Source organism: Nymphaea colorata, chromosome 9 (assembly GCF_008831285.2).
Source record: "Nymphaea colorata isolate Beijing-Zhang1983 chromosome 9, ASM883128v2, whole genome shotgun sequence".
Lineage (NCBI taxonomy): Eukaryota > Viridiplantae > Streptophyta > Magnoliopsida > Nymphaeales > Nymphaeaceae > Nymphaea > Nymphaea colorata.
The window spans coordinates 24,213,993-24,241,230 of NC_045146.1; the positions used below are offsets into that span (position 1 = coordinate 24,213,993).

Genomic DNA, 27,238 nt, shown 5'->3' on the forward strand with positions numbered 1-27,238 from the left:
TGAGCTCCCTTTTCTCTCTCTATCTTTCTTTTATTTATATATATATATATATATATATATATATATATATATATATATATATATATATATATATATAACGTCTCATAGTGTAGTTGGTTGAGCTTGAAGCATGTGAAAAGACAAGTTTTGCCTCTTAAGTAAAAACTTAGTATCTAAGTTGAAGGCGTAAAGAAGATGGTGGGTGAGGGGTTGAGGATGAAAGGTGTCTTGAGGTTTCCAGCCATTTTTTTTTGTGGTGTGTTGTTAATCTCTTACTCAACCAGACCTTTTCCTTGCACTGTTTTGTTAAGGCAAGAATAATTTTCCTTTTAAGAAGGATGAAGCTACATTGATCATTGGAAGCTTCTTCCTCAGTCCCCCCTTATCCTCGAAGTTTGAAAAATTCTTTGCCCTCTTTTCAGGGATCTACATCCCTGGATCAAGAACTTCCCAAATCTTAGAAACCATGCATAGAGTCTCTCCCTGATTAAGATTAAGATGCACTAACATGAATCGGGGTTGTTTCCCGTTTCCTATTCACGTTGCTGATCTCGATTTCTGACATGGCTTTTTCGATCCGTTTCTGTTGCGGATTAAACGAATTGGATTATTGCGAATTCGTAAGGCTCGTAAAGAAACTGAATCCAATTCGAGTCCAATATCGAACTGAAATCCGGGAACGATCCGAACCAACTGCGTGTATTTGAATTTGGTTCAAGGAGAAACCCTATTTACGGAGAATGAGTTACCTGTACCAGAATTTTGGGGCATTTTGAATAACAAGGAATGTTCTATCGTTGTATTCACTTTCTATTTAATTTGTGGTGCTTGTAAGGGGTTATTACTTTTGAGAGACCATGCTGACTAAATAATTTCAGCTTCTTAGGATACATATTGACGAGCATGAACAGTACCATAAGTGGACGCCACAAATTGAATTTCTTGATATTTATGGTCTCCTTACATAATTGCAAAATTAATAAGAAATAGGAATTGAAATCGGGAAAAACTGGTATAGGGAATTTAACTTTATCTACCGATTCCTCATGCCATGGGTGTTCCCTTCAAGGTTTCGAACATCAACAATTCAAAGATGGACGGCTAAGACATGTTTCCATATGCAGAAAAGTCGTTGAGGTGCCTTCATCTTTGAGACCATGAACTTTTAAATATAATATTTAAAGTTTTTTTTTTGAAATTTAACCTTACCAATACGATCTTAAGGATAGATTGGTACAAAATATGCATTAAGTTGATCATATTTTGGGTTATAATAGTGTTTCTATATGCAAAAAAGAAAGGCTCTTAAGGCATCAACATTTTGATAATGAAAAAATCAATATTTGTTATAAAAACAACTTGATTCAAAGCAAAATTTTATATCAAAATAGTTTTTATAAATATATTAGGATGTTTATATATTTATTTAAAATAATTTTGTTACTGACTACTTAAAAAGGGCTGGTTCTTACCTTAGACTTAACTGTCCGATTTTTACTAGCTTGTATATATATATATATATATATATATATATATATATATATATATATATATATATATATATATATATATATATATAGAGAGAGAGAGAGAGAGAGAGAGAGAGAGAGAGAGAGAGAGAGAGAGAGAACGGTAAAAATGGTCAAGGATAAAAACCAGAATCAATGATTACTTTCTTTAAAAAACTATTTTAAATAAAAAAAATAAACATCATGACATGTTTATAAAGACTATTTTGATATAAAAACATGTTATGGTTCAAGTTGTTTTAGTGAAAATTGTTGATTTTTTTATTACATGTCAAAAGGGCCGTTCATTTTTTTTATTATAAAACACCATTAAAGTTTAACAAATGATCAATTTAATATATGTTTTGCATCAAATCAATTTAGTATATGTTCTCAACCCATTCTTAAGATCATATCAACAAGGTTGAACTGCCAAAAAAACTTTTTAAAAATCAAATAATTCAAAAAAATAAAACGACAGCGGGTGGCAACATTAACGTAAGGCCAGACCAAATAATGGTGCGAACATGCAACATGGTACTGCGGCGCGCCGATCCGTCTCCACCCACCTGCTAAGGAAATGAATGGAGGGACGGAATAGTCATCTGTTCACAAAAGATCATGACAACATAGATAGTGGATTAGGTTGAAAGGAAGACGTTGGAGATGAGGACTTTTCTTACATGCACGCGCAGTCTTGACCTTCCAAGGACCTTCTTACTTTTCATACATGCACGCGCAGTCTTGACCTTCCAAGGACCTTCTTAAAACACAGAAAATGTTGTCACAACCGTTTGAGATGCCTTAGGATGTAAGGAATAGAAGAAACATTAGTAGCAGTTTTCTCTTATAAATACTACACAGAGAAACACCATTCATGTTCATCCCGACCACTGCACAATCCTTCTACGTCTTTCTCCCTTCCTTCTGTCGCTTCATAAAACCAGTTGAATCCTCGCAACTTTGGGGGATTGTTGGCTTTTTGTCTGAGTCACAAATCAGAGACACAGTTTCTTTAGGCATCATGGAGACGGAGAAGCACGGCCACCACCACCTCTTTCATGGGGAGAAGAAGCATGAAAAGGCTCCCGAACAACAACTGAAGCATCACAAGCACATGCAGCTTCTAGGCAAAGTCGGAACTGTTACTGCCGGTGCCTATGCCTTGGTAAGCTAGCTGATCACTCTCATTTTTTTCAAGGTTATATATGCACAGCAGGAATCTGTATATTCTGGAGTTTATAATAAAATAAATCAGACCAAAGTAACAGAGGCATATTCAACTATTAATTGTTCTGCATAAATATAGTAAATATAGTAGTGAATGTTATATCCCCTTCATCTACTAATTGCTGAATTCTATTTGAACTCTTTTGTAGCATGAGAAGAACAAAGCGAAAAAGGATACAGAGAATGCACATGCGCACAAAGTAAAGGAGGGGATTGCTGCTGCCATTGCTGTTGGAAGCGCGGGGTTGGTGTTCCATGAACACCACGAAAAGAAGGCAGCAAAAAAGATGGTTAAGGAAGAGAAGAAGAAAGGAAACGGCCATTGATTGCACCCTTGTATTTGCCTGGCCATATGTCCTGTAGTGTGTGATAGAAGCTTAGTGGTTCATGTACTTTGATAAATTATTGATCCATATGGATGTACATAGCTATTTATTAGGCATTCTGTGTCTTATTATGAGCTCTTTGGTTAATAGATCCTGCCATTTTGTATTTTTCCCTTGTATTGCTTTGTTAATGCAACGATACTTTTAATACCTCTCAAGGACAAGGCTAGCTCAGCAGCTTGCTTTATCTTCCTCCTCAGTTCCCCCATTAGGTAGAGAGAGAGAGAGAGAGAGAGAGAGAGATGCAAATCTTAGAGTTTGAAAAATTCATGGAAGCCAAGCCTAGACTCCCCCCTAATTGAGATTAAGTTGCTAGATCTCAAATGAATCTGGGTTGTTTCCAGTTTCTTCTTCATGTTGGTGATCTCGGTTTCTGACATGGTGTCTCTCTTGATGGTCTGGAGTCACGAAGTGGAACCGTCGATATTGGCGATTAAATGAATTGAGTATTTCCAATTACTCATGATTGGGTACATACTAATTCATTTATCTCGAATGTGCCCAAGAAATATGAATCTGACAATTGATCAGATCAGGAGTTTCTGAAGCCAAATTTGTGTCCAGTATCCAACGAAAATCTGTTTGTGATCCGATTCAATTTGTATGATTTGAACTGGGGTTGGAATTAAACTACACAACCTGCAGTTAGCAAGCTAATTAATCCTACTTCTCTCCACCTTTATTTGATGGCACATGACTGTTCTTGTTTTAATTTAGCGCAAGCAATTTGTTCCTGTAATTGGGATTCATTGAGATGGTTGAACCCTTCTATGATCAAATAATTTGATGAAGCGGCCGGATCTTATTGGTGGTTATCTATGGTCGCATTCATTTCGAACCTGAACAGGATGGATTCATTTAATTACAGACCTGAACCCATAACCCTACTTGTGATTGGCATTAAGATGAACAAATTCCAATTAATATTAATTGAATTCAGATTCAAATTCTTGTAAATTACATATTTTAAGTTATTTCAACTCAGATTAAGTGATGTGATTAGGTTGGATGAAAACCCAAGTCAAGTCTGCACTGTTGATATCCTCGCTGTATAATACCCGTCAGAACTCAGATTAAGTGATGTGATTAGGTTGGATGAAAACCGAAGTCAAGTCTGCACTGTTGATATCCCTACATACGTTTTTTGTGACGATGTGTTGAAGTACCGGCCTTCCACGGACCTTCCTAAAACGCGGACAATAATCTCACAATCGCTTGACATGTCTTACCTTGTAAGAAACAGAAGAAATATTAGCTATTGATGCACACGAGGTGCTCCGTTTTCTCCCTTCTCTCTTTGTCTTCATAAGATCAGTTTGGTTTGGCCTTTGCATTTCAATTTGGGGCCGTTTTGTTTACCCTTCAGTCACGAATTAGAGGCACCATGGAGACGTTGAAGGACGGCAACCACCACCTCTTTCATGGGGAGGAGAAGCATGAAAAGACTCCAGAGCAACAACTGAAGCATCACAAGCACATGCTTGAATTTGAATTCGGTTCGAGTCTATTTACTGAAAATGAGTTCCGTTTACCGGTGCATGCATGGGCCGAAAAAAGAAGAACGTTTTCACTCTCCAATTTTTTAGTCTTTGTAAAGGGAGTTTTGCTTTTGAGAGACCAGGGGCATCGTGGGTATGTCAAAATCCCATGCATAAAATTATGACATTTTTTTTGGTGTGCTGGGGATTATTGCTGGTGCATATGACCACTTTCCCTATTTATTTCTGCCGCAAATTTGAAATTGTCCGGCTAAACAATTGCAGCTTCTTAGGTTCGTTATATATTGACAAGTATGAATAGTGTCACAAGTGGAAATTAAACGGGACAGTAATACATAGGTAAATTGTAAATGGCATATGAGAGTGAGATCACAGATTAATTCTCATGGTGCATGCTTCATTTTTTATAATGAATAGTTGATTAAGTATCTTTTCTGATTGACGGAAGCGGTGGTTTTGATGTCAATATGTCCGTAAAAAATGGAAAATTTCATGTACATGGCTCCGGAGAATGAGGCACTAATTAACAATTTCTTACTGGGAGGTTGTATTTCTTAAACCGACCTGCTAGATAGGAATACAATCAGATTTGATTTAGTTGTCAGTGGCGCCGGTTTCTGAATGATCGATCATCTAGGACACTTCACTTCAGATCAATGGGATGCTGTTTTTCGATGATCTACGTTGAATGAGCTTGTAAGGATCTTTATTGTAAAAACAAAAATTGATTTTCGAATCACAGAGCGGTCTTCCTACATTATTGCAATGCTGATATAGAAATCGGAATTTTTGAGTGTAGAAAAATTGGTCTCGGGAAGTTAACTTTATCTATCGGCTCTTCATGTAGGAGTTTCCTTATGCTCAAACTCGTTGAGATGCCTTTGCATCTTGGGCATGCACCATCTTTGAGTGTATCGGATCGTACGGGCCCCCTTTAGAGATATATTATATTTTATTTTTCAAATCAATTTAGATTTTTTAACTAATTTTTGAAACTGAAAAAATGGAGGAAACAAAAATAGGCCCGTGCCGGCCGTCGGCCGGCAGGTGTGGACCGATGCATATCGGCCGGCCGATACGCGTAAGGCACCGATCATGACATGCATTGGACAACGCCGGATAATACATGTCATTATCAGCCTCCCGCCGTTCCGAACTGACCATTCCTACCAAATTCCATTATAATTTTTTGTCTTTATAGAAGAGTGGTTTTTCTTATTTGAAAGGGAGGCAATTTCGTCATCTGAGCATGTTAAGACTTGTTCCCTTAAGCCAGAGATCCAAATCCAATTTCTTGTATATTTGATGAAGCATTCGGAATAAAGAGAAAAACTTACTTCTTTAATTCGATGAGTCCAGTTGGCTGACGAGAGCTTTATTGAATCCATGCAGTGCTGTAAAAAAAATTGGTTACTTAATCGACTGCCGATTGGGCGAATCCGCATGATTAATTAGATACAGAATTAAGAAATTATTTTAATTACTTATGTGTAGATTTAATGTTGTTGTATGTTGTATAGTTGCTGAATGTTTAAATTATAAAAAATCTTCACATTAAAACTACCATAAACCATTTTTGTATCATACATGGAGGCTAACTATGCATCCTCATGTTGCATAATTGAATATACGTATATACATATACATTAGAAAAATAGTTAAAAGGACAAAGGGACAGCTGTGTGAGAGATCAAGTTGCGTGCTTTACATGTACCAATACACACTAAAGGAAAAATAAGTCAGGATTAGTGAATTTTTGAAATTTTTATGAAAAAATGTACATTTTAAACTTTTTTTATAACCCTTATTTGTTCTCTTAAAATTCTTTTTTGTTACTTGAACAGAAATATTTTGTTCATTACATTTTTTTTTTTTTGGTGCAGAGGGGTGAACGTCACCATGGTGCGAAGGTTAGACACGGTCCTGCGGCGCTCTGGAACCATCTGGACCCTCTGAAAAAAGGAAAGGATTTCAGGCGTCGGAAACTTCCTTTAAAGACGAGTTGAATATTTGTTGTTTATTGACGACTTGTTATCTGTCGACAAAAGAAGACCACGACAAGATAAGATGTTGGATTAGGTTGAAGGGATGATATTGGCATGAGGACGTTTCTTACGTGCACGCGTATTCATGGCCTTCCACGGAGCTTCTTAAAAGACAGAAAATAATCTCACGGCCGTTTGAGATGTCTTTGCATGCAAGGAAGAGGAAAATTAGTAGACAGATTTCTCTTATAAATATCCTACACAGAGAAACACCATTCACGTTCATCTCAAGCACTGCACAATCCTTCTAAGTCTTTCACCTTTCCTTCCGTGGCTTCATAAGACCAGTTTTGATCTTCCACTTTTGGGGGATTGTCTGCTTTTTGCCTCCATCACGAATTACAGACAGTTTCTTAGTCACCATGGAGACGGAGGGCCACCACCATCTCTTTCATGGGGAGAAGAAACATGTAAAGACTCCAGAGCAACAACTGAAGCATAACAAGCACATGCAGCTTCTTGGCAAAGTCGGGACTGTTACTGCCGGTGCCTATGCCTTGGTAAGCTAGCTGATAACTCTCATTTTTTTCAGGCTATATATAGACAGCAGGATCCTATACATTCTCAAGTTTGTAATCAACTAATCAGACCAAAGTAACAGAGGCATATTACAACTTAATAACTATTGATTGTCGCTGCATATATAGTAGCGAATATTATATCCTCTTGATCAACTAATTGCTGAATTCTATTTGAACTCTTTTGTAGCATGAGAAGAATAAAGCGAAAAAGGACCCAGATAATGCACATGCGCACAAAGTCAAGGAGGGGATTGCTGCAACCATTGCTGTTGGCAGCGCTGGGTTGGTGTTCCATGAGCACCATGAAAAGAAGGCAGCAAAGCAGATGATTAAGGAAGAGAAGAAGAAAGGAAAAGGCCATTGATTGCACTCATATATTTGGGTAGTCATATGTCCTATAGTGTGTGATAGGAGCTTAGCGGCTCATGTACTTTAATAAACTGTTATATGGATGTACGTAGCTATGTATATTCCCTTCTCTGTCTTATTTACGAGTTCTTTGGTTGTATATCCAGTCATTTAGAGTCTTTTCATTGTGTACCTTTGTTGAGGCAACAATACTTTTCTTTTCAAGGAGAAAACTAGCTAGGCAGCTAGCTTGGTCCTTGGAAACTTCGGTCACAAAGGTCAAAAACAGCTTCATCTTTCAAAATAATTGCAGTAATTGCAGCTTCCTTAGTATTTAAGACTGTGATCAGCGTCATAAATGGAAATTAAATGACAATTGGTCATGAACTGTAACTGCAAGATGGGCGTGCGCGCATTTAAAGATCGGTGTTCAGCTCATTCGTTGTGTGTGTGTGTGTGTGTGTGTGTGTATATATATATACATCGAGTTCTGTTGCTAAACGTGAACATAGGTTGAGATTAACCACAGGGACTTACGCGTACTCATAACATTGCCTTAAGAAGTATTGAAATTGGAAAACTATTGGATCCTTTTCCCCTTTCTGTATGCGTTTGGTTATCTCGGTATTCAAGATCCAAGGTCTTCTTGGATCTTAATTTCCAAGATTTCAAATCCTTGATGTCCAGTAAGGGTCTGAAATCCTTGCGAGTTAAGGCACTTGAATTTCATTATAAATTTACAACCGTGACATTTTAAGATGTAAGGATCTCAAGCCAATCATCCTCGAATTGAGAACCATGAATTTGAAGCACATTGAGTATCTTCCAATGCAACCATGATGGGAGAGTTGTTTTTCCACCTTTGTAAAAAGAATGAAAGAAGCATATTGGGGATCTTAGATTCATGATTTTGAAATCCATAATTTGTTAGAATCATGAATTTAAGGTAACCCACATCCTTTTAGGGCATTCAAACTGGAGAAAAGACCAATAATATTTTCTCTTGACAAGCCAGAAAGATCTCTACACAAGCAGGGTTAGCCTACCCATGCGTTGCTTGGTTCTTTTCAAGCTTTTGTTGTTTGGACCTAGCTGAGTTCGTCTGCTATGGAAGATGAACCTGTTAGGGCAAGATGTAAACCAGGATAGGCCATAAAAATGAAGGAGAGGAGCCATAACAACGCCAAGATCATACTTCACATATAAATGGAAGGAAAGCCACACTCATATATTACATACAATGAAGAAATTGCATACTGTTCATGGATTAACAACACTTCAACATGTTCCTTAAGAACCTGAGAATAAAACAGATTCAGAAGTTGAAGCCGACAAAAGCATTGCATTCAACGTTGAGTTCAAAAAGGACATGTTAGACACAGAATCATGAACAAATACATGAACTCTTAATATGCATGTTTGCTGCTGCTGCTACTGCTACCACTTCAATACACACAATCGGTTAGCGGGCTGCTCTTGGCAAAAGATCGAAGCACGCCACAGCCAATTCCTCATGGAAAGGGAAGATCAAAACTTATAAGTTGAGAAATCAGAACTGGAGAGAGCTGGTGAAGGTCTGTCCAAACTGCCAATCGCTAGGTACAATGTCTGAGAAGACGAGGGTGGTGCCATCACTAATGGTGACTCTGAAGGAGAGTGACTGTCCATTGAGGTAGGAATTGCTCTGCCAATTTGCACCCCAGTTCCTTGACATGGGTTGCCAGTTCCCGTTTGAGCCCTTGATGGACACGGCCGAGATCGAGCCTGCGCCACCGACATTACTGATCAAGACAAGCTCGAAATAGGACCGGCCATTGACGGTGAACCGAACGCCTCCTGTTTTCACACAAGGAACCCTGAATCCAGTGCAGAGAACAAGTCAGTTCAGTACAAAGTATTACTGATAGTTTTGTGCATAACTAGCATGATTCTTACTCTGGTTGATTATAACATAATTTAGTATACCAAATCAAATTAATGATCTAACATGTCCCTTGCTCTAGTATAAAACGTCTAAGTAATTGTGGTTTTTGCTCTAGACAAACTTTTTTTTCATACCTCAACCTTAAGACTCAACCTGTTAGTTTGTTCATCAAATCATGCGATTCCCTCAAGGTTAATTTTGTAAAATTTGCTTACCTCTGATTTTCCTTTTTCCTTGTTAGTTTCACAAGGAAACTGCAATTGGGCCGAGAGACTTAGTCGCCTGCCAAAGGTCCACACCCCATTGTGTAATGAGGTGATGCCAATAAAACTCTGAGTGGCTGTCCCTCTAATAATATCTATTTTTCTGATCATGAAAAGCTTCAACAAGGAGAAAAATATATATATATAATCAAAAGTCAGGATTGCCAAGATTGAAATAAGTTGAGATCTAATTCATTATGGATTTCGGTTGTAACGCGTTAAATTTGATGTTACAGGGATTGAGTTACCCTTTGCATAATATATATATATATATATATATATATATATATATACACACACACACGAAATGCCTGTGTGTGTCCGATCCTAGATCATGTTGTTCCTCCTGGCCAGGCCAACAGAGCATCACTGACCTGAATAAGGGATTGGACAATATATTCAAGTTGAAGGAAAGAGAAAATTAAATGTCTGATGTATCAAAAGTGAAGAGAAAAAAAAAAAGAGTTCTCATTCTGGCCAAATCGTGTGAAGCACCAGCTGCATGAAAAAGGCCATTGCTACCTGCAAATCGGACAATTCATGGCTACCCATTAATGGGAAGTAAGCTCCTGTAATTGTTCGATCATCAATACTTGGTCCCATCTATCGGTCAAGGTTAACAGTTCTTCCCTTATCTAGCTGCTACTTAGTTAGTACTGTTTAAATAAATGTGCTCAGATGGTATTTATAAATCTCGCTCCTTTCCTCAGTCAATCAAAACTGCTGCAGGAATTTATACCTCTGGAAAAGAACAGGGACAATGCCTCCTCTGTAAATGGCGATCTGCTCCCAAGCAGGCTGGGCCATGTCGAAATGCTGGAGGGGAGGGTTGCACCACCCTCCGTTGTCGTTTGGAAGCGCATAATTCGGTGGGCAGAAGTTGGTGGCCGTGATGGTCACAGACTTCCCCGGCAGGCACCATTTTGGATCCATCTCTGCGTCGCACTTTATCGTAAAGCATTGCCCGCAGGACGCTCCATCGTTAAACAAAGCCGTGCTCAGTGCTGCTGTCGTCGTTCCATAGCCAGTCGAGTACAGGTTTCCATATCCACAAGCACCACCTGAAACCAGATGCAGAAATCTCAATCTCATGAAACCTTTTTTCTACTATGACATCATCTTTGTAGACGCGCGCACACACACACATATATGCATGCTGAGAGTTTGAATTTTACAAAGTTGGTTGCATATCACCTTGAAACAGCAGCAGAAAAAGATGCAGAAACAGGGAGTTTGGATTTTTCTGAAACATGGTCATGATAGAAATTCCATTTTCTGAAGTAAAATCAAGATTATCAAGGATAAGAAGCGAATCAAATAAGAAAAGACATCGAGAAGAGGACAGCGGTAGGAAATTATGATGGAAAATGAAATGAAATAAACTAGAAATTATGATGGAAAATGAAATGAAATAAACTAAAACTTAAGGAAAAGGAGATAATTAACTTTATAGCCATTCAAATATAGAGTACAGCCTTATTAAGAAAGCTCATCTGCCTATACATTGGAGAATCTAAAAATAATTTAGCTCACCCGTTACAATAAGGAAATAAGATAGTATGTATCTGATCAAGATGTCAAACCAAAATAAATTAATCTTTGCAAAATTGAAAGATAACCTTAAATCTAAATGCTTACTAAAAATATTAAAGTAATCGTTTGTAGGGTCAAATCGATTTAGCGGATCGGGTGTTTATGTAATTTCCTCCTGCATTTTATGATCCTGTGGATCTCTTACGTCACATAAGCGTCGAAAAAAGAGGATGTAAATAATCAGATCAAGTCTTTACCCGTTACTTAAACGAACAACTAGAGGCTCTACGATAAGTATGATATGAATATTACAAGTCAACATATAGTCATTAGACAGAATGTCTAGTTTAGAATGCACCCTGTTTTTAGGCCATGACAAGACGATCGATGACATGGATCGAACATTTAATTCATTAATTTTGTAATATTTTTAATACCTAAAATGATCTTGGTATTCATGCAAATACCAATAATATTTTGCCTAAATATAAGAAAACACATCGAATCAGGTCTCATCTCTGTGTTGTGACTTCGGATATACATTAGGTGTTCAAAGACTCCAAGTACGTTGGGCAATGTAAGTCATCTGAACTATAGAGACGAGGGTGGTCAGGGGAAAAAATGCAACTATTCTAACGTACGTTGGGATCAAGCCAGCTTACCTTTCAATGGAAATAAACTTTAGATTTACTATTACAGATCTTGACTACCAGTAAGAGAACAAAGAAACACACGAACAAGGCAGCAGACTACACCTGAAAACAGAACAACGTCGAAATCTCATGAAGAGAAAAAGAAAGAAGAAAACATACCCATTGTTCCTGAAGCATCACTTCCACCATAAAAGGTAGCATGTGCCCTGTTCCAATCCTGGTCAGAGGAGGAAGAAGAGGCTGTACCAGCAGCAATGGCTGTAGAAAGCACTACAACATAAGGAAGAAGAAGAAGAAGAGGAGGAGGAGGAGAAGACGATTGAGAAGCCATGGGTGTAATAAAAGCAGCTCAGCAGTAGCAGCAGCAGCAGAGAATGGGACACAGGCTGCACTCGATTGGGTCGCCTTAAATAGACCCAAAGAGGCAGAGGCCGTGGTGGGGCTGAGTGCATGTGATCCGGTGCACGGACCTTGAGGTGCATATTTATTATAGTCATTTATGTGCACAGCTAATTATCTGCAGGGTCTTCCAATAATTTCTTGGGGAGCCCCTAGGCAGAAGAGATGAAGAGGAGAGAGAGAGAAGAAAGGGAAAGAGAAATAGCAGAAGCCCTCAATTATTTGCACGTTCTCTTCCCTGTTTTTGCGCTTCAAAGATCAGGGCAGAGATCGACAAAACACGATGCAGGAAACCAAAGATCTTGCAGAGACCAGAAGACAGCAAAAATATTTGAAAACGAAGTGAAACAGATGCAAAATGCGGAGGAGGCAAGGAGGGGGCCCAAAAACCATGGCCCTACCCCGCCCTCTTTTGTTTGTTTGCATCAGGTACTTCCTGAATCCAATGTGTGAACAGTTCCAGGACTCTGTCCCCTTTTATCCAGATCCAGAAGCTGGTATGGATCTGGAACCAGCTCCGTTTAGCCAAATTTGATGAAACAATCCAACCCAGTCCTATATAAAGATCGGGCTTTTGATTCCATAGATATTAACTGCGACATAAAAATGTTAAAGACCAGGACAACCAACTACTTAACATAAAGTCTGGATGGACCTGGATGAATATCTTAGCGATTCAGAAATATGCGATTGCTAACCTGAGTTCAAGTTTAGTCAAATAAAAAAATTTATAGATCAAATCCATTCCGGCTAACTTCTGAGCCTGAAGAGGCATATGGGCACCAGTGGTCCAAATCAAGTCCTAGTCCGACCCGTGTTCATCCTTAAGCATGGAACGCGTCATTGACCATATGCACGCGACATGAACACTCACATGTGATTAACGTATTTTAATGTGACTGATAATTGTTTTTTAGTTTTGAATGAAAGTTCTAAACTATTGTTTTTATCAGTAAAGTATTTGAAGCGCGTGGTGCCTTATCGTCCCAAGTACTAAGTATAAATTTTTTAATTGTTAAAAGACAGTAATGTATAAATTAATAAGATTTTCCTGAAACATCAATGTTAACATAAGAAGTTTTTGAGGTGCACCGTTCGTCTTAAAATTTTTAAAATACCAGGGTGGTATCTATAAACATGTAACTACTACGTAAATCATACAAATTATGTGGGTCTGAGGGATATTTGCCCTTGATGCCTTGATTTCGGGCCATGAAGCCCACGCCCAGTTTTGGATCCTTTCATCCGGTACCGTCTTATCCTTATATTCCATTTTGCAAGATTTAGAGATGTAGATGGATCGGATCACACGGCCCGGTAATTTATTTGAGTCTGAACTCTGGTTTGAAACCGGACTTGAAATCAAAACTTAACCCTTTTCAGTTCTTGCTTGGTAGTTATTGACCCAAACATAAATTGAACTCACATCTTAAGATACTCGATCCAGATCCGGTCGCCTCTGGCCATCACAAACTTACGTTATGTTTGTATTCTCAAAATTAGACCTCACAAGTCTGTTCTTTTCTGAAACCGGGCTCACCTTGTTGTCCTCTCAGAAAAGGGCCTGCGTTTCCCACAACAGCATAATTTCGGTCAAGATCACTTAAGTTCAAGAAAACTACAGTCATAAACCTTTTCTTCATGCCTTTTTCATAGAAAAATGAAAAATGCACTTTTAACAAAGGGAATGTTAAAACGCAAGATCAGCATTTTAATATCTAATTAATTCCAACATAGAAGATCAAGTTCTCTCTCTCTCTCTCTCTCTCTCTCTCTCTATATATATATATATATATATATATATATATATATATATGAAAAATGGCTGGTGGGAGGAATAAATTTTTTTGATTAATGGCACATGCAAGAATTGGTTGTATGAAAAGTATGGTAGAGGTGGAACTTCAGATGGTTGGGCACCCAATCATGCATCTCCCTCAAAATCAATGTCCTCGTCACCGACTACCGGACGACGTCCGCCGGATGCACTTCCCTTTACTAAACAATTGACAGATCACTCCTTGAGAGATGAATTTCCCGATGTTCCAACGTCAAACCCACCAGCGAACATTCACATTCAGGGCACCCTTCTTCCCGTTTTTAATTTGTTTCACAACTCAGAACTTTGGCTTCTGTTCTTCGGATTTGGTGCTTCTTCAGATCTTTAATGCATTATTTAAAGATCACCGACTAGCTACCTATTCGAACTACTAATATTTAAGAAGAAATTGATGGTGGAAGGAATATAATTTGTCGTTTGATTGCTTTAGTGCAGTTCTCCAATTTTTTTTCGCGATTCGATTCCTTATTGTTTTGTTTTCTTCATTCTATGAGCTGTAACCTGCAACAAGACAAATGGCAACCGATTGCAAGACCTTTTCGGCTGTATCTCCGTTTGGAATTTCTCTTCTTATATATATATATATATATATATATATATATATAGAGAGAGAGAGAGAGAGAGAATGGAATAGTTCTGTCAATCAGATGCAGATTGGGTTACCACATTTGCACTTGAAAGTTTTTGAGGCGTTTGATTACTTCAAATCTTAGAAAGAAGGTGATTTAAAATCTTGGATCCTGGGATTTCATGTCCTTGAATTCTGAGCCCATGAACGTCAAGTTAAATCCTTCACTTTACTAACTTGATATTCAATCCAATTCATATGTATAGTTTGATGGATCTTATATATTTAGCGACCTGTTTCTTCCAGCTGAATATGACTTGCCATTGGTTACTTGTGATTGTTATGTGAACTTTTTTTGGAAAAGTTAACAATCGAAAAGGATAACTTGATATGCAGTGTTTGCTTTGAGTTGAGACACAAAAAAGCAGCTGTGTTCAGTGGTTAAAGAGTCGTTGTCAACATAATTTATTTCAGGACAAACGGCTTTGGTTAGCACCTCTAAAGTGCAGAAACAAAGTCAATCAACATCCTACCACTAAAAAATAATGACTCACCGAATTGGGGTACGATATAAACAAAAAGTACAATTAATTCGTTCTTGGATTGCTAGTGAGTTGTGATGATTGAAGATTCCGAGTCCTGAAAATATAAAACCAGATAAAAAAGTCGAAGTGTGGCGTTTGATAGTTTGGAATTTTGATTCAAGAATGACATGTAATTCCTTTTGGAACTGAAATGTAATCAAGAAATTTCAGGTTTCAGTTTCCTAATTTCAGAAACGAAATACCTTGTTTGTTTAATTTATTGAAAAAGAAGCATCTTGATTCTAAAATTCCATGACTCGGGATATATCAAACGCCCCCTCAGGGTCCTCGTTTTGGACCAGTTAACGTGGTTAAGATTTTTTATTTAAGCTCTTGAGGTGAACGTTCACCTTTTCTCAGAGTTGTCAAAATTGATTCCGTAAGAAATTCACAGGTTCTTCATTCAATGTGCATAAAATTTCTCAGAGGACAACTACGATGATAGAAAAGATCACCCAATGTACTTAATTTCAAATTTTCCGACCGGCAATTGACGCGTCTCTGTTTTACCTACTAGCTGTGTCATTGCCCCGAGCACAAAGATTCTGATGTCAGAAGAGCACAACTCCTCCCTCTCTCTCTCTCTCTCTCTCTCTCTCTCTCTCTCTCTCTCTCTCTCTTTCCCTCAACAGTTATTAATGCTATAGTTGAGATTTTGTACATTCGACTCGTTTATTTCAGTTTCATTTAGCTTATCATGTCAACATCAAAGAATGCAAAAGCATATGATGCTTGCAATCTGATCAGATAAATAGCTTCCCTTCCAAGTAGTGAAGTCAAATATATAAACAGTAGTAGATGATTCTTCAAGTGAATTAACTACATAAACAAATTTTCAAACCCAAAAAAGTGTACCCACTAATAGTTTTAAACCATAGGTACACACAACGGTAGGGTTTTTTATACCAAAGCCGGTAGCCATCACATGGGATGTAAGACTGAGGAATTCAATATAACTACACTTAGTAATGAGGCTTTTATACTTGCCAGATGCTGCTAGAAATTTTTCCAACCAAATTCAAACTTAGTTATAAGGCTTTTATTAATGTATGTACTGGTGCAAAGGGTTTGGTTTGGGTAGGAAACTTACTTCTTTCCTGTTTATCTGAATCCGGTTTGAGTTTAATTTCGCATTTATAAGTTTGCTTTCCATAATTGTAAGTGGTTGTAAAGATGGTTTCAAAACTGCAACACCTTGCATTGAAGGCAAGCCTCACAATTGAGCCGAACTAGTCGTGGCTGGAGTTGGGCCTTGTTCAAACCAAGTGAAGGTTGCCAGATCCAAGCTCGAAGCCGAGCCGAGCAAGTCGAGCCGCCCTCATATGAAAATAAGAGTTAATTAGACAGAGTTTTGCTTATGGAAGCCTGATTCCAGACTAGCAGCTGGCCACTCTGTGTACACAAAGTTGTGTACCGGAAGGTATAATGATCAGAATACCTCTAGTTAGTAAAAAGGTGAGTGCTCCTTACCAGGATATATGTTGCATGCATGTATGATGTGTGCACTACTGCGGTGCATGCAACTCACTCTCGGTGTGCGATCTCTATAATTCGAGTTTGCATCCGCACCTGGTAAGGGCACCATGCACCATGCATGGAAATTGAACAAATGACAGGACATTTCGGCACCACCAGCCGGACCAGCTGCGCTGTGCCTCTTGGAGCTATATAAGCATTTAATATTTTGCAACAAAGTTGACACCCTTGATTCCCACAAACTCACCTTTATTTGCCTCCCACAAAGAAAAAGTTTGCTAAAAAGTGGTCGGCACTCCCAGCTCAGATATCCCAAATGAAGGGGCGGAAAGTCGTATGAGGATGGTGGAATATGTTTGGGAAAGAAGCTACACCGGCGATCAGATTCCCTGAGTTCAGATGGAGAAAGCTTGTGTGGTGGAAGACCGCCACTCAAGAATCGGAGCCGAGCCAAGGGGGACCCGTAGGGGCTCTGGTCGTCTTATACAAAAATTTTGAAAAATAATATTTCGGCTCATGTTTCACACGGCAATGTAGAGGTTGTGGATGCATTGAAATGAAATGGCCGACGGCGATGCAAGGATTTTCGTTGTTCTAATCATACTCAACTTTAGGGGCGTGTTTGGTAGCCTCGGCTGGATTTCATGTCGAAATCCACAGTTTTAGCAAACTCTAGATCTCAAAGCCACTATAGACGTTCTTAAAATCCTTGAATCTAAGATCCATGGCTCTGAAGAGAGCTAAGATCTGGGGCTATCAAATGCCACCCAGATGTCGTTGATCTACTATGTTATTTTAGCCGTATTGTTTTGTATAGCTTTTTTATTATTATTAATGTATCTTATTTGGATGGGATATCGAATCAAATGCTTTGGGAAAATTGGATATTGGAAACAAATTTAATATTTGATTAAGAAAGGACATCTGATCGGATTTAAATTCAAATCAGATTTTGGTTTTAAATAAATATCTCATTACCCAATGTTGTTGCATTTTGAAAATCCGCCGGATCCAAGCAAAAGTTGCTGCATTAAGTTTTCCACTTTTAACATAAATCTGAGAAACGACTTTTTGTGATTAAATTTTTCTGATAATTTCTCCAACATGGAAATACGACAGAAGAAACTACCTAGCTTCTGCTGTAGTTCTTGAACTAAAGTAAGTGAAAGCTCAATCAGAGCTGAATGACATTAAGAGACATTTTCTTTAGTTGTAAAACTAAACAGAATATTCAAGAAGATAAAGATTTTAACATGAGAGAGAGCCTCCTATAAAAATTTGGACTTCTTTTAAGATATCATTCCAAATTAAGGACTAAATAATAAATTTTGCTTTCTCTCATCTTTGGTCGGCCTCTAATTTATTGACTGGTTAGCGAGGATTTAAAAAAGGGGATCTAGATCTGGAGCTTGATTCGATCCAAAATTAAGACTGAGGACTTAATAACGGCATCTACTACCCAACAACATCAATGGTTAGCTCATGCTGGATGGAAGCAAAGTTGGTATCTTTTGGCTTCACTTCTGCAAAAAAGCAAGCATTCTTTTGCTTTTCTTTTCACCTTTTCCTGATTTACCCAACTTTACAGATTTCAAATGAACATGTTATTGTGCTTATCTTCATGTGATCATTATGATTCTCTTTGAATTTTGAGTTATTCTTCACACGCTAGGCAGACTTCCTCATGTCAAAAGGCTTATCCTTCAGAAAAGGTTGTCATCAAAAAGAAGATGCAATGATGCAAAGCATAAGCATCTCCTCATTTTTCTTAATATTTGTATTAGTGCTCCAAATGCGTCGACGGCTGTGTTAATTGGTTGGTTATATTGATAATACAATGCATTCTTATGACATGTCACGCCTTTCATCTATAGTACATATGGTAGTCTCAAATTCGGACATGTCATGACAATGTTGCCGACGATTTCTCAGCTTCTATTGATCTCTTATGATTATGCACAAGACAACTGCTGAAAATTTTAAAGGCCCTCGGATTCTTTCTTGAATAGCCTTGTTCAAAACAGCTCCCTAAGTAGCACATAACAATTAGGTTTTTGATTTCACGTTAAAAATTCAAAGGATGAAAGCCTGTAGATATAGATGGAGCCTTTTGTACAAGTTCTCTCTCAAATGTAGCCACAAATTCCTGGGTCAGAAAGTGAAAGAAAGACTGAGAGAAAGGAAATTATATATACATATATATACATGATGCCAAACGCCTTTTCTTCGGCGGGTTTTGGCCGTCCATGCAGACTGCCCACCTGAAGGCTAATCACCTACCCTTCGCTGCCAGTAGCTTCCCGCCACCTTGTGGTGGTTGGCATACCTGCCGCCGATGGCAAGAAGGCGGCGAGCCACCAGCAGGGAAGGGAAGGCAACCGGCCTCCTTTTTTTTATTTACATACGAAAAAAAGAAAAGAGGCCGGGAGGCCGACCCCTCTACGAGGGGGCAACCTCCTGCCACCCTGCCCTCTCCGGCCTCAGTGGTGTAGTTACATGGTGACAGGTGTAGGCAGTGCTAAGACCAGTCTCTTAAAAATTCTTTGTTTTTAAATGTGAATATTAAATATTTATCCTTATATATGCCCCATTAGATTTAAGCATTTTTAAACAAGTGCCCCTCTAGTCAATTTTTTTGGTTCCGCCACTGACCGAACCGGAGTAGGCGATGGCCTCCCCTCCCTTCCTTTCCTTTTTCATGAACATTCAAAGAAAGGATGAGGGAGAAAACATGGGGAGGCGACGGTTGTGGTTCGGTCGGCTGGGTTGAGTGTAATAAAGATGTTTCCAGTATATATATATATGTGTGTGTGTGTGAACAATGACTTTGGTTATCTAAAGTTATTCAACCATCTAACCAAAACCTGTCCTTTAAAATACATAATGGGTTGAGAGAAAAGCAAAGAGAAACAACTCTAAATTAATATTAGATGATGAAAATGTTCATCATCCTTTTTTCCTTACTTTTCTCTTAACCATCTATCATGTTAGATCGGCATACATATTAGATGTTTGGACAAAAATCGACTACACTAAGAATTGAGAACGTCAATATAGAAGTTCTTGATATATAAAATAACAAGTATTTGAATGTGAAACAAGCACTTGGGCCATCAATCCAATTTGACTCACGGAAAAGGTTGGCAGGCTAGACAGTGTGGCGCATTCAGTGTATAATTTCATTTTCATCGGTTAGTTATAGACAAAATTAAATGTCTTATTTTCAGAGTTTGCTTGGAACTTGTTGCTAGCAATTCATCCTTTTCCAATTGTGATTGACGTGATGAATTCGTTCCTCAAAATTGCTCTTTACAAGTTATTACGTAGCGACAAATTGCAATCCAGGCATAATTTGAAATGATCAAGTAGATAAAAAGATCAAGAAGGAAGTTTGTCAATATCTATAAGAACAAATATGTATGTGCCCTATGAGATGAGAATGAGTATGGAAAAGCCCAAGAGCCTTCAATAATTGCTTGGGATTGAGACCTGGGGGCTTGGTGGAACATAACAAAATAAAGGCAAAGACAACCCCGCCTTGGCAAAAGTCCATTAGTTTGGTAATGGGGCAATAAACACATACCCCACCTCATCCTTCCTCGCCTTTCAAAAGAAATGCTGATTTCGCTATGAAGAGACATATTTTGCTTGTCATTAATATTGGATGATAAAGAGCGATCTAGTGTTCCTTAAAAAATGTTTTCATTCTTTGTTTGTTTCGAGGGCTGGTGATAAAGCACTAGCGAGCTACGTATCTTATTTTTGACAAACGTTACAGGCCTAATTTAGACAAATAGACCATAGGATTTATGTATTGGATCTGGATTTGGTTAATAGTCATCCAAACCGGATGGAAATCCATGTATACAATTATAAGTGTGTCACACAAGATTTATCTGAAAGGATCGCGCCCCAATAAAAGCCTCGAGGAATCGCCCAATCCAATTCGCAGGAGACAGACCCCCAACATCACTTTTGGGTTTAAAATTCAAACCCAGACTCGGACCCGGGCCCCGGCCCAGACCCGTAACTATGCTCCCGCTGAGACTCATCGTCATCCAATGACGCCGCAGATACGTCACGGGAAAAGGCGCCTCGAACCGGGAGGACGCGGCATGACGTCACGGTCTGTCCCGAGACGAGTTCTCTTTCAGGGCATGGAAAAGGGCCACGTGGGCGGATCGACGGTGCAGAGTTCACGCAAGTTTCTTCTACCGCCGACTCATTTCTCCGTCTCGGAGAAGGATGGGACTCGTCCGTTTCGCGGACACAGGACGGAAAGGGTTGGCCCCACAAGGGTATCGTGTAGGGTCCCTAAATTACTAAAATAGCCCTAGGAGCCCATCCCCTGACCGCCCTTTAATGGGCGTAGGTCAGGAATGAGGAGCGTCCATGTCAAGCCCCCACACCACATCAATCATATTCATGCCCATCACCATTAAAAATAAAGATGAAAACGGTCCTCATATATTGATCACGTATACAGAGATTCAAACTTGTAGAAATTCATGCAAATCTCACAAAAGGAGGAAAGAAGGTACAACCACGCCTTTCCTGTGTCCCCTTTTTTTCTGAAGAAAAGAGAGAAGCGGATCCCTTTAATTTCGGCAAAGATAGAAGGAAGTTGGAGAAGGAAATTTCGGCTTCCCTTCCCCCACACACCCATTTATTTATCGCTCTCTTTTCAGACTCTTGCTTTCTGACTCGCCCTCTCTTCAACCTAGAAATAACACGCCCCAAAAAGGAAAAAAAAAATTAAATAAATGAATAACCACTTTTCTTCTTTTGTTGTTTACGCTTTCGTAAATCTCAAGACGGAAAAGGCTGAGAGGTAATTATAACGAATCAAATCCACCGCAAAAATACACACGAACAAAAAAATTTATAATTTTTATTAAATTCCTTTTCTTTTTTCCCTTTCTCTGGCTACATGAAAAAGACCTCGAGGCTCGCCCGCTTCGCCGACCCGCAGACCGGGCACGTGCGAACGGCCGAGCCACACGGTCCGCACGCGCAGAGGTGCCGGCACGGCAGCATCACCACACGTGCCGGCCTCTCGCCGCACCCCCTGCATGACGCCCCCGACGTCGCCGGAACGCGGTTGCGCCCCTCCGCCTCTTCCTCTTCCTCCTTCTCCGCCGCACAGCACGACTCGGCGTCCTCGTCGTCGCCCGCGGCGGGCGAGGGGGAGCAGCTGCGCAGGCGCTCCAGCGCGTTCGCGAGGGCGGCCGCGGCTGCCTCGCGCTCGCGGGCGAGCCTCTGCCAGGCGGCGCGCTCGGTCTCCGCCCGCCGGAGCAGCTCCTGTAGCTCCGCCCCGCGCCGCAGCTCCCCCTCCATTCTCGCCTCCCTCTCGCCCATGAGCGCCGACACGCCCGTCTCCACCCGCCGCAGCACCGCCTGCAGTTGCTCCCGCCGCTGCGCCTCCAACTCCTCCCTCAACCTCTCCCCCTAAACACACACCATATACAAAGATGTTGGTCGTCGAATAAGAAGGAAGACAAATGCTACAGAGCACTGGGGCGAAGAAAGAGGCTAGTCACGGAAGTTCCACCTGTAGGACGATAAACTCATCAATCTCCTGCTTCTGTTTCTCGAAGAAGGCAGCGAGGATTTGGTTGCATGTGATGGGCAGAGGAAAGATGCTTCTGTTGCTCTGATACTCCTGCTGCTGCTGTTGCTGCAAGAAGCAGAAGCCACCGGCGCCGATCGGTTCCTGGTATTCACCCGGCTCGCTGGAGAAGCCCGGAAAGTACGAATCCGGATATTGGGCATAGACGGCCATGCTCCGTCCCTTCCACCCTCTTCCAGCTCCTCTTTCTTCCTCTACCCGGAACGAAATCGCAGCAGCAACGGTTATAGCCTTGAGTAGAAGAAGAAGAAGAAGAAGAAGACGAGAAGGAAAGAAAGAGAGGTAAAACTTAAAAAAAGGAGTGGGAGAGTGGGGGTTGGAGGGGAGGAAGAACGTGAAAAAGGTGGGAAATCACCAAACTTTGGCTCCCCTTTTATACGACTTTCGCGTCAGGTTATCAAAACAGGAAGCACCCTCGCTTGTCCCACTAATTTGCTTCCTTACCACGCGGCCTGACCACACTATGGCCCACCCGGTGTTTCATTTTGCCCACCTAAAACGCCATACCATCTTGGCTTTATTTCTTCGCCGCAAATAATACGGAGTAATATATGCAAGAGAAGAACAGTGTTCTAAATCCCTAAGAAACTTTCATCACCATTTATATCTATGTTTGATTTTCATTTTGGGGGCATTGATAAGGAAGAGATTTAGAACCTAAATTTGGAACTAAGTAAAGCGTGAAGTTTCTTTTTCTTCTTCTTCTTTTTAGAACGTTATCTGTTGGTGCTGCATGGATAAGGGTCTAAGGTGGAGTTATTCGAGGAGAAGCTAGAGGACAAACTAATAGACGACCAAGAAATTGGATCTTTTCGAAACGAGCCTTAACTCTTCTTAACATCCCCGCATCATCCCAAAGGCCCTGCCGTGTTTAAAAAAAACTTAGAAAGCAAGAAAAAAGAAACAGCCAAAAATGACTTGGATTTAATACGAATCCGGAGCCTGGATCCTATTATGCTGTTGCTTAAAAATCAAATGTTATTAAAACTTGAGTCTGGAATGGGTTCCAGATTTCTTCCTGTCTGAGTTAGAATTGGATAAATTTCCTTTTGGATCGAACAAATCAGATACCGAGTCTGATATCCATTGAATTCTGTGGGGGGTTCCCATAAAAGTATGTTAGACGATAAAGGGCAGCCATGGAAAAGCCAGCCCAGCTGCTTTTGCACTGTGACCGTGGAGTTAGATGCCAATTCAAAGTTCCATCTGAACAAGAAAAGCGTGGAAAAGAGAAAGAAAAGCTAGTGAAAAGAAGAGTGGATGAATAAGCAATCCTGTTCTCCGTCGGATCATCACCGTCCAAATCTCGAAGTAGCAATGAATATGGCAATGTAGGATGCATGCACATTTTGTGACTCACCTATTCTTGAGAGTCACGAAAGAAAGAAAGGAACACCACAATTTTTTGCCACTAACTTTTTTTTTTTTTTTGTTCTTAGTTCAACCCTTCTTCCCCTTTCTTTCCTTGGAGTTGTTTGGTAATAGGTCATCCTTGCAACAATCTACCATAAAAATTGGAGAAGATTTATAACATGGTAACAAGTTATTACTATTGTTAAATGCCTTTTTAGTGTTCCAGTTTGCGCCGAACTCTAGTGTAAAAAAACAATGCACCAACAATTTGTTTGGGGATGGTCAGGAGTTGCTAGGTGACCCGTCTACATTTTAATATCTCCTAATATCAATTTTGATGCTGTAAAAAAAGAAAACACTAACATGTAAGGTAAAATCTAGTAGAAGCAGCACCCTAACGCACCGAAAGCAAACATGTCAGAGACGACACTGACATGCAAGATAGTTGGAAGATTGAGGCTTCCGCAACAGCAGATGAAAGACTCCTTCTACTCATTCACCTCCTGAAACTTGTTGCGCACCATCTCATGTGACACATCAACGTAGAGGCCATGTGATGAGAAGAAAAGAAAATGACCTGATCTTTCATATTCAAAAGTGAAAAGCATATAGTTTTTTTTTTTTACAGTATGGAAGTGAATGACAATGTGCAATTCACCGAGTACTTGGTGTTTGGTGGTATTATTACATTACATCAACCGTGTTCGGATCGGTCCAATAATTATAAAAATGTTTCAGATGTGTCAGTTTGTTGGAGATGATGCGGTTTTCGAGACCCTTAAAAGGCAAAATCTCCGGAGCATAAATAGTAAACGGCACATGAAAGCGGGCAGGAAGTTTGTAGTATTCACAGAAGCCACTTAATTTTTTTTTTTTCTCTCTTTTGGGGCCGTACGCAACTCAAACTAGACCGCGCCTAGGGCAGCACCCGTCCCGTACCGAGGGACCGAAAAAATTTCGAGACTTGTGGAAGTGGAGAAAGTTCATTATTTTATTTTGGAGCAATTATGTTGCAAAGTGGGGAAGGTTTCCACTTGTTTACTCCAATAAAAGATTTGATGATAATGACAAAGGAAACAAAAGAAAAAGAAAGGAGAGATGTTCATTGAGTTTATCAAGATAGGAAGTAAAAGATGAGAAAGTGCGGCAGTTTCCTGTTTTGATCAAGTAATTCACTACTCGTCAAAGGTGCATGGTCCTCGTGATGCCTACGAGATGGGTTTTATATTGCTGGCGCTTGGATCTTTCTATATACATGAGAAACATCTGACTCATGATCGAATTTAAACGGACAAAAAAAGGATAAGAACTCAAAGTAATGTTGGAATCATTTGCTTAATCGGCTCGCATCTTTCCTCGTAGCCATTGTTTTGAACATCAGTGTAAAGTTTATGATACGTGTTGATCTTGTAGTAAATCAGCTTGAGTTTACCGGCTAAGATAGAGGTGCCCGGTGTTTTTCAAATACTTCCTCGAATTATTTTCTTACCTTTTTTAAGTTATTTTTTTTTCTTTTTTTTTATTCAATATTAATGCAATAACATGCTTTGTTGATTCGTATCTGATTCATTTAATCGCTAGACTGCCCAATTTACTATACAACTGAGATGATTCGATGCAACTCGTTATGTTCACAATTTTTTTTGGTGCATCAAGAAAAAATGCAATAACTACAGACGCATTGCTATTTTCACTTGAGAACGTAAGGCTATGTTTGATACTCTTGAATCTGAGATCGAGGTTGCTGCGAGTCCATGGGGATCTTAAAAGTCATTCCAAACTCGTGAGTCAGTCGTCATTAGGAGACAGCGTAACTACTGTAATTGATTAAGATGGCCATCGCAATTTCAGGCTCTTGATTGTAAAAGTTTGATAAAATAATTTCTCTCGTTAGAGAGAAAACAAAAAAAAACCATGCTCTCCCCGCGATTCAATAATTTAAGGCAGTCTTTAATTGAAGGACCTACCGGAAGGCCTAAAAGATGCCGAAAGCCTGGAAATTTTTGGAAAACTCAGAGTTTTGGTGAGACACCTGGGCTCAAAGGCTATTGGAAAATGCCAAAACAATTACAAGACTTAGAGGAAAGAGAGAGAGAGAGAAGAAGAAGAATTTATGCTGCATGTTCCTAAAAGCAGGAAATAAATGAAAAGGGAAAGAAAGGGAAAGGCTTCTATGGCATTGACAGATGGATAATGAGTTAAAAGAGTTCTTGGTTTCCGTCGGTGGGTTTGGTGGGGGCAACTTCCTTCATGATCATGCTCCTTGTGGAACTTAGTTTGAAGTTATTCTATGGATCAAATGGATGGTCTCAAAGCTTCTCAATTTGATGGTTAATTGCTGAGATTATCTTGCTCTTCTTTGTTTAATCTTTCCTTTCTTATATATTCACCTTGTCGGTGAATTACAATGTAGTTGACGGCTGTACTGCTTTCTACCCATACCCCGAAAGCCGTGTACCCAAGGGCAGGGGGAAGGACTTCCGCCTCCAACCATTAATGCATTATGTAAAGCTGTTGGGGCATCCCTTCGTCCGTTCCTGGCTCGCTTATTTTAGCCCATGGACCACCTTTTGATTCCATGCAGCTTGGCCACACCTTGTCCAAATTGATGCAAGTTGGGCTGGATCTATCCTAGATGTCGCTCATGGTGTGTTTGCGTATGTATATAAGTATATAGTTTTTGAAACATGTTGATGGAGTAAACATAAGGAGCAGGTTAATTGGGTTGTGAATCGCTTAATTATTTCGTATGGCAGTTTACATTGTGTCACATGTAAAGTTACTTATCTAAACTAATAAGCATATCTGCTGATATATACTCTTGTTTGTCTGCGTATTTAGAAAGCTAGGAATGCAAAAGTGTATTTAATGATATGGGCAGCTTCCAATCATGCATTTAGGATGCATAGTCAGATCCCATACATAATAAGTTCCAAATTTTGATTTACAGAAAGATCAATGGCTTATGTTGAGGACTTTTTGTGTGCTTCATCAATATATATCCAAAAGGTAATTAATACTTTCTTATTAATATGATCCGAGAATAGCTTTCCCCAAGTTGAGGGCATCTTGGTGCAACATATATCGTCCAATGCTCTCTCTCTCTCTTCTATTATATGTACATATTCATATGCATTCAGCGGATTCAAGTGAATTAAGATCATTCACTTGCTCAATTCATTTTCAACAAACAGTGTATTGCAGTTTAAGTTATTCTTGTTTCAATCAAAAAACAAAAAAAATCTAAAGCAAATCATTCTTCTGAAAAAGCGACAGAGGCAACTACTGTTTGAGCAGTTGTTCCCTTTTGAAAGTGAAAAAAGTGAAAATTATCCAACACAAATTCCGTTGTTCTTCCCTTGATATAATGGGGAGAAAATATATGTAAGGATGTGTTCCTCAAACCATGCAAACATTTATAAATGTCAACCAATATGAATTGATAGGACTGCCCCACAGTCGATGAGTACACTGCGCCC

General features: G+C 39.5%; 4 protein-coding genes across 4 annotated transcripts; 2 read left to right on the forward strand and 2 right to left on the reverse strand.

Annotated features, from left to right (window-relative positions):
• The first annotated feature begins 2,376 nt into the window (after positions 1-2,376).
• Positions 2,377-3,276, forward strand: LOC116260069 (abscisic stress-ripening protein 1-like). The gene is made up of 2 exons (XM_031638149.2): positions 2,377-2,676; positions 2,888-3,276. The coding sequence occupies exons 1-2, from the start codon at positions 2,386-2,388 to the stop codon at positions 3,062-3,064; spliced, it is 468 nt and encodes a 155-aa protein (XP_031494009.1). The 5' UTR covers positions 2,377-2,385; the 3' UTR covers positions 3,065-3,276.
• A 3,550-nt stretch (positions 3,277-6,826) lies between these two features.
• LOC116260070 (abscisic stress-ripening protein 1-like) lies at positions 6,827-7,899 on the forward strand. The gene is made up of 2 exons (XM_031638151.1): positions 6,827-7,168; positions 7,377-7,899. Exons 1-2 carry the CDS (start codon positions 7,031-7,033, stop codon positions 7,551-7,553), a joined length of 315 nt encoding a protein of 104 aa, XP_031494011.1. The 5' UTR covers positions 6,827-7,030; the 3' UTR covers positions 7,554-7,899.
• An 813-nt stretch (positions 7,900-8,712) lies between these two features.
• On the reverse strand, positions 8,713-12,287 carry LOC116261286 (expansin-A11-like). Its single transcript, XM_031639978.2, has 3 exons — positions 12,070-12,287; positions 10,464-10,785; positions 8,713-9,393 (listed from the first exon to the last, which is right to left on the reverse strand). Exons 1-3 carry the CDS (start codon positions 12,239-12,241, stop codon positions 9,087-9,089), a joined length of 801 nt encoding a protein of 266 aa, XP_031495838.1. The 5' UTR covers positions 12,242-12,287; the 3' UTR covers positions 8,713-9,086.
• Positions 12,288-21,651: 9,364 nt separating this feature from the next.
• On the reverse strand, positions 21,652-22,764 carry LOC116260900 (probable BOI-related E3 ubiquitin-protein ligase 2). Its single transcript, XM_031639426.2, has 2 exons — positions 22,329-22,764; positions 21,652-22,225 (listed from the first exon to the last, which is right to left on the reverse strand). Exons 1-2 carry the CDS (start codon positions 22,557-22,559, stop codon positions 21,704-21,706), a joined length of 753 nt encoding a protein of 250 aa, XP_031495286.1. The 5' UTR covers positions 22,560-22,764; the 3' UTR covers positions 21,652-21,703.
• Between the last annotated feature and the right edge of the window lie 4,474 nt (positions 22,765-27,238).

What these genes read in the sequence shown, in the direction of transcription:
- LOC116260069 (XM_031638149.2), top strand. Translation starts at nt 2,386, where the DNA reads ATGTTCATCCCGACCACTGCACAATCCTTCTACGTCTTTCTCCCTTCC. An exon ending in CTGCCGGTGCCTATGCCTTG is followed by an intron (nt 2,677 to 2,887) that starts GTAAGCTAGCTG and finishes ACTCTTTTGTAG; the next exon opens with CATGAGAAGAACAAAGCGAA.
- LOC116260070 (XM_031638151.1), top strand. Translation starts at nt 7,031, where the DNA reads ATGGAGACGGAGGGCCACCACCATCTCTTTCATGGGGAGAAGAAACAT. An exon ending in CTGCCGGTGCCTATGCCTTG is followed by an intron (nt 7,169 to 7,376) that starts GTAAGCTAGCTG and finishes ACTCTTTTGTAG; the next exon opens with CATGAGAAGAATAAAGCGAA.
- LOC116261286 (XM_031639978.2), bottom strand. Translation starts at nt 12,241, where the DNA reads ATGGCTTCTCAATCGTCTTCTCCTCCTCCTCCTCTTCTTCTTCTTCTT. An exon ending in TGATGCTTCAGGAACAATGG is followed by an intron (nt 10,786 to 12,069) that starts GTATGTTTTCTT and finishes ATCTGGTTTCAG; the next exon opens with GTGGTGCTTGTGGATATGGA. An exon ending in GTCCCTGTTCTTTTCCAGAG is followed by an intron (nt 9,394 to 10,463) that starts GTATAAATTCCT and finishes CACTGGATTCAG; the next exon opens with GGTTCCTTGTGTGAAAACAG.
- LOC116260900 (XM_031639426.2), bottom strand. Translation starts at nt 22,559, where the DNA reads ATGGCCGTCTATGCCCAATATCCGGATTCGTACTTTCCGGGCTTCTCC. An exon ending in ATGAGTTTATCGTCCTACAG is followed by an intron (nt 22,226 to 22,328) that starts GTGGAACTTCCG and finishes GTGTGTGTTTAG; the next exon opens with GGGGAGAGGTTGAGGGAGGA.